The sequence below is a fragment of the Rhamphochromis sp. 'chilingali' genome (assembly GCF_963969265.1).
Source record: "Rhamphochromis sp. 'chilingali' genome assembly, chromosome: 17".
Lineage (NCBI taxonomy): Eukaryota > Metazoa > Chordata > Actinopteri > Cichliformes > Cichlidae > Rhamphochromis > Rhamphochromis sp. 'chilingali'.
Window position 1 is genome coordinate 14,983,802 of NC_137944.1, and position 6,435 is coordinate 14,990,236.

A 6,435-nucleotide genomic window follows, 5' to 3' on the forward strand; every position below is an offset into this window, starting at 1 on the left:
GCCCACAGATAGCCCGTGGCAGTGACACGCACCCATCCATCCACCCATCCATCCAACTAGAAGATAATGACACCGTTATACACATGAAATCGTAACTGTTATGCGCACGTGTCACCACACACACACACACACACACACACACACACACACACACACACACACACACACACACACACACACACACACCTATTCTCGTCTCTGTTCCAAAAATACCTACCTGAGGTCAGAGTGCTAGGTCGTCCTCATGGCGAGGGTGCAGAGGGACAAACGTTAATCTCCCTCTGTGGTCGTGGAAGAGCGCACAGTGGAGCTTAGAAGAAACAGTTTTAACAGTGGCCCCGCTCTTCATGCGACCCCGAAGCTGTCCACCGCTGTCTGCCTCGCAGCTCATTGTTTGCTCGGCCAATACATTAGTGGCGACGCGCGTCACCTTGATCGACGAGTGCTTGGAATTTAAATAGCCCCTCAAACACCAATCTGTCACCAGCTAAAGGGATAAGGACAAGTACCTCACTGGCTGACCCGGGCCCACGTGACAGAACCCGTTCATTGATATCGGCCCGTGCGACCCCCTCCCTTCTCTGATAAGACCTAGTATAGGTAAAGATTGGCACGGTCACTCGGGGTAAGAGGGGAGAAAGGAAGACATCAGGGGGTTGTCTGTGCAGAGGACGGTCCCTCGTTCCGGTTAGAAAAAATGCTACAATGAGCAGTTTCTTAGACTACACGGTGATGAGCGGGGAAGGTGGCTCATGCACTGTTAGGGCTTTTCACTCGGACCACGGGATTACAACTTTCCAGTCGTGCGGGGCCACTGTTAACAACTGTGGGGTGGATGACCATTTCATGGTGAGCAGAGCTTCTCCTGACTGCGTCTCTCACCAGACGGGGTCGTACCAATCTAATGCCAGCTCTCTAAGTCTCCCCTATGGGGCCCACCCGGCCTGCAGCTCTAACTATGGACCCCAAAGTTTCTGCACTACATATAACCACCATGCCCTCGCCCAGGAAGTAGACACCGCAGCTGCGTTCCCTCAGTGCGGCCCACTGATGTACTCTGGTAACATTTCCTCCTCCATGGTTTCTCAGCATCGCCATGGTTACAGTGCCGCCCCCCTGGGTCAACTGCAGTATAGCCACACTGCCTACAGCGGCGGGCACGAGCAAGCGCCCCCTTATCCAGGGTGTTCAAATCCGCTGTCACCTCTGCATGCAGCTCATCTGGAGGCTTGCTGTTCACCTCTGTCTGAGGGCGCATCGTCTGCACAGACTTTTGACTGGATGAAAGTTAAGAGGAATCCACCAAAAACAGGTTGGTGCCAAGTAGCCTATAGTGGGTGAAAGTGCGGATGCACAAAAATGCTGTCTTATAAATGATCCAAAATCTTTAAACTGGGAAGTTTTTCAAAAAATAAAATAAGCACACGAAACACTAATATATGAACTTAACTTTTAATGTAGTACTTTAGATCCTTTCACTTTAACGTAATCCACCTGTGTGATAACACATGTGTTGTATAATATTTGAATCTCTTCTAAGGCCCTTGTTGGATGTTTTTTCGAGTAGCTAATGCTATTTGGCTCGTACCTAAAAGTTGAGCCTTGTTGCACAGACACAGTATAGTCTCAAGGCATATGTGTACTCTGATCAGAGAAGAAAAAAACCCTCTTCTTCAGAGTTACAGTGATTTGTTTTCCTCTTTGCAGGGAGGTCTGGTGAGTATGGCTATGCTGGTCAGCCGAATACGGTCCGGACCAACTTCACAACCAAACAGCTGACGGAACTAGAGAAGGAATTCCACTTCAACAAGTACCTGACCCGGGCGCGCCGTGTAGAAATTGCAGCCGCGCTGCAACTCAATGAGACTCAGGTGAAAATTTGGTTCCAGAACCGGAGGATGAAGCAAAAAAAGCGAGAGAAAGAAGGGCTGCTGCCAGCCAAACTTACATCCTCGGACAGCAGTCAGGAGAAAATGGACGATGCAGCATCCGAGAAATCTATCTCAGCTCCATCTACTCCTTCTCCCACATCCTCCACTGTGTCTTCCACGGGGCCTGATCCTTTCGCCTCCAACTGAGGGTCAAGTGACCCCTTTACTTCTATGGGTCAAGGCGGCCTGTGTATACCAAATTCCATACAAGTGTATCAAAGGCAAAAATTTGTTAATGGATGACAGTTGTGCCCATACATGATGTGAACAATGCACTATTGGGGAACTCACGGACCACTTCTGGACCATATTCGTTTTATATTGTGTGTTGTGTTTGCAAGATCTATAGCCTTGCCGCCCTGTGCATTGGTTAAATTCTGTCCATTCGCTTTTGAAATTGCAATTCGCCAAAATTATGCTGTGCAAGGGACACTCAGCGCCGTCTTTAAGTCTGCCTCTGAAGAGGCAAGTGTCACAAATCTGCACTCACAAATACCTCAGATTTGCCAAACTTGTGCACCTCAGCCAGTCTGATTGCACCGGATGCCATCAATTAGGCATCACACAATCAACGAGATAACCTCGGTTATCAAATCGTTAATGAGTACACTGTTCCAGTAGCCACTTAAACACTGTCTCTTCTGTGTTTCAGGTCTGTGTGTGTCAACTGTTTGTCTGTTGCGTGAGGTTTGCATGATGCGTAATGCTTTCATGTATTATTGAGGAGCTGAGTTTTATCAGTTGCAGAATCAGTCATTTTATGGCTTTGTACGTTTGAAGCTTTAACCTGCTAGCTGTTAAATCGAGTGAAGCACACAACTGTTTGGTCCAGAGAGACGTTTACGGGTCAATCATGTGTATTAAAGTGCGTTTACCTCTAAAGTTTTTTTCCTATGTGTCATTTCTAAGGGGGAGAGTGTGCTGCAGACTTTCGATTCGTTGTCATATCAAATGCTAGGGTTAAAATTTTCCTAAACCCAGCAGACAGAAAAGCAAACCTATGTTCATTTCCAACCCCTGAGAAGCTGCACGCGTCTGCTTGACTCAACCCCAAAGTCTCTAAATGTATGCAGCCATGCGCGCCACTGTCCCCGGGGTAAAGATTTACTGGCATAAGAAAGGCATGTTTATCCAGGGCAAAGATGAGAGCGAGGACGTCAGCGTCATCTGTGATGACAACCTTATCGAGCACTTGGCGTATTGAAGGGACAAAAAGAAACTATTGATTAAAACATCGAGGTTAGGGTATTGACAAGCATGGTGCCCCCGCTGGTCCTGTCACCCCCCCCCCCCCCCCCCCCCCCCCCCACCACCACCACCACAAGTTACACGGCGGTGTCATCATCCCCACCTGATGACAAGCCGAACTGTGACAACTTGCAGCATCGCATGTCATAATTGTGTGTGCACAACACTGCTTTGACCAGAGTATTTATATTTCAAGCTTATGTCAGCTGTCAGAGGAAGAGAGAGACAGGCTCATCTTATTTAAAAATATGCTATTTGGTCATTTGAGTTTTAATCTGATATCGATTATGTTGCTTTGGAAAATAAACTCACGCTATGAGTGCAATAAACGACCCGTGCAATGATGCATTTTAAGTGGGAGCAAAACTGGATGCATTTTTTTTTAAACTGCTCTATTCAAGCTAACCTATATCCCCATTTTCAAACTAAAAGAGGGTTCTTTTGGTTCTTTTGTTGTTTTAATTCCTGGTGTGCACGATGCGAGGCCATCGTACCATAAAAGGGCAAAGAAGCGCCAAAAGAGCCATGATTAATGAGCAACATTCTCCTTTACCTTCGGATCCACCTGCGGGAGCTGCTATATTTGAGCTGCGAGGACCTGCTGAGGCAGCAGCGCAGACTACTCTGTCCAATTCAGCCCTAACAAACACGGAGAAGGAGCGTAAGTTATGTGGACAATCTGTCTTTTATTCGTCTATTTATTGTCGGCAGGCGGTGCGTCGCGTTTTCCTACAGAGGACAAAGGATGTTTTGTGTAAAACCTAACAAGGTTATTTTGGTAACTACAGGTACCCTCATTTTGCTTTTCGAGAAGTTGTTTCGGTATAAATAATCCGTACACAGACTTGTTGCTCGGGGCCTGCTTTGGAGACCAGTGTAATCGAGAACAGAAGGGCTGGAGGGAAAATGTCGAACCTCTGGAAATATTCATTTTATTTTTATTATCAAAAAAAAAAAATAGATTTACCAAAACCGCATACAAGCGTTCAGTATTCATTTAAATGAACGCTAATGACAGCCCCCCCCCCCCCACCCCCCTTTCCAGGATTTTAACTGGAGATCGCAAAGAAACATATAACACTAAATTAAAAAGTAGTTAGTTACAGTGCCTTATTATGCGCGCAATTCTGCTTTTTTGTTAAATGGCTTAAGCGAACACATTTTTAAAAATAAATATTTTATTATTGATACTGAGAAGGTTTAGAGGAAAAGGTCGAATCACTAAACAAATAATATTTCTGATCTACTATTTATAAGATAGAAATACACATTTCAATTGCAATTTATGAAACACCAAAACTTGTAACGGACTTTAGATTAATGTATTATTTACCTTAAATTAATTTTCTTTCTTTATTCACTATGTGTTCCAAAATATTACGAATGTACGGAGGGTTTTAATAAGTATGTCTAATGTCGTTTAGTTGCCGTTTTTAAAAGCTATCTTACTCAGATTTTCCACGGTGATTCTTTACGTTTGACCTCCATTTATTTTACCTAAAAATATTTTTGTTTTGGGTGAAAAGTGTGACTTTAGTGCTAAAATTAGTTTATGTTGTAAGTTAATGGTGAAGAAACTTTACTTTTTATATACTTTTTGTCTTACGCAATTTACCTCCATGTCGTCACTGAAAGAAAAGTATCTATGTTAAAGCAGACCTTTAAATCCCTTCAAGGACCCTTGGGTGTCCCTGGACCCCAGTTTTTAGGTTCTCTGAAGCTCCCTATACGACCCCGTGCGCTCTAGAAGCCATGCAGAGTGGGGGGAAACACTGGAAAAAAAGGGTCAATCCTCGGTCACGGTTTGACTTTTGTTGTCACAGCACCACCCAAAGCTAAACAACAGTTTACTGGGTAAACAAGCACCTTAACAATGCATTCACAGTTCAACTACGACGGCCTGTTTGACCAAAACACTTTCAGACTCCGTGTTAAACTGTTAAAAAAATGACCTCAGCGCAGTGAGATAGAGCGATTTCACTGGTCCGACCGTCAGAATCCAGCACTGCGCGGCTGATGTTTCCCATTAAGGACCTGAGATAAACACGTGGACGATGACAGATGTTTAACTCAAACCATTAGGGCTTTGGTGCGGATGACTAAAGGTTTAAAGCTTATGACTTAACAAACTGATGCAGGAATTGGATTCCTATTCCTATTAAGTGACTGAAACAGACGTCTTGTATGCGACCAAGCATATTTGTGCCAGTATACTGAGTTAATTACAGCATTTTTTTTTTTTTAGCTTTTCAAATAACAGTAGAAACAAAAATAAGTTTGAATTTCAACTGAAATATCTGGCGTGTCTTCCTAACTACATAAACGCAAATTTTAAATTTATTTTTGTGAAAACTGCGAAGCAAACAAAAAATAAATAAGTAAATAAATAAAAATAAATGTAAACGAATACGAAGAGGCACTTGGGAAATACTATCATTGCAAAACATAATCCACCAATTGTGAAAAAGATTAACTTATTTTATAATTAAATTAAACCATAACATTTAAAAAAGAGATAGAATAATAGAATAATAAAATGTTATTAATATCAGCTCAAACATTCACCAATATTTAAATTTAAAGTGAATTTGGAAAACAATGAAGAAGCCCTCCAAAGTCTACATAAGCAAGAAATGATAAACTTCTAAAGCAAACTGCATGACAACAATAATAATAAAGTGTCTACGTTTTTATTCAGTTTCAAATCAAAGTAAAATTAATTATTTTACTATATTTTAACCGAATTAAAATATTTGAAAGATATTTTTCTATTTTATTTTGAAATATGCATTTTTTCTGTTTTGTTTACGTTTTCTTCTCTCACTAACAATAACTGTATTAATGGCCTTCTAATGCAGCATATTGAGAGCGATTCTTAATTAGTGATTAGTGTGTATTTTAGACTGTTTCGGCAACCAATTAAACACTTCGGATTTTTTAAAAATGTTTTACATTTTTACACTGTAAATAAATTATGAAACAGACCATTTCTAAAAGGTGATTTAGTTTAAAGGCTCAAGTACACTGCCTGGTGGTGACTGACAAATACTTTTGAAATACTTGTTGAAGCTTTCACTTTACATTATATTGTTGCATAAAAAATAATTTGTGGCGGTGTCTTTCCTCCTGCATGATTTATGAGAGCCAAAAGAGAAGCAGTTGATGAAAAAAGACCCACAGGCTACAAACCTGAGAACAAACAAATCTGTACGTCTATACACACATCCGCCTGGAAACACAGTACCGCATATAAGAA

The 6,435-nt window shown here is 42.0% G+C and overlaps 1 protein-coding gene across 1 annotated transcript; it reads left to right on the forward strand.

Moving 5' to 3' along the window:
- The first annotated feature begins 217 nt into the window (after nt 1-217).
- On the forward strand, nt 218-2,813 carry hoxa1a (homeobox A1a). Its single transcript, XM_080864079.1, has 2 exons — nt 218-1,312; nt 1,708-2,813. Exons 1-2 carry the CDS (start codon nt 706-708, stop codon nt 2,076-2,078), a joined length of 978 nt encoding a protein of 325 aa, XP_080720205.1. The 5' UTR covers nt 218-705; the 3' UTR covers nt 2,079-2,813.
- Nucleotides 2,814-6,435: the final 3,622 nt, after the last annotated feature.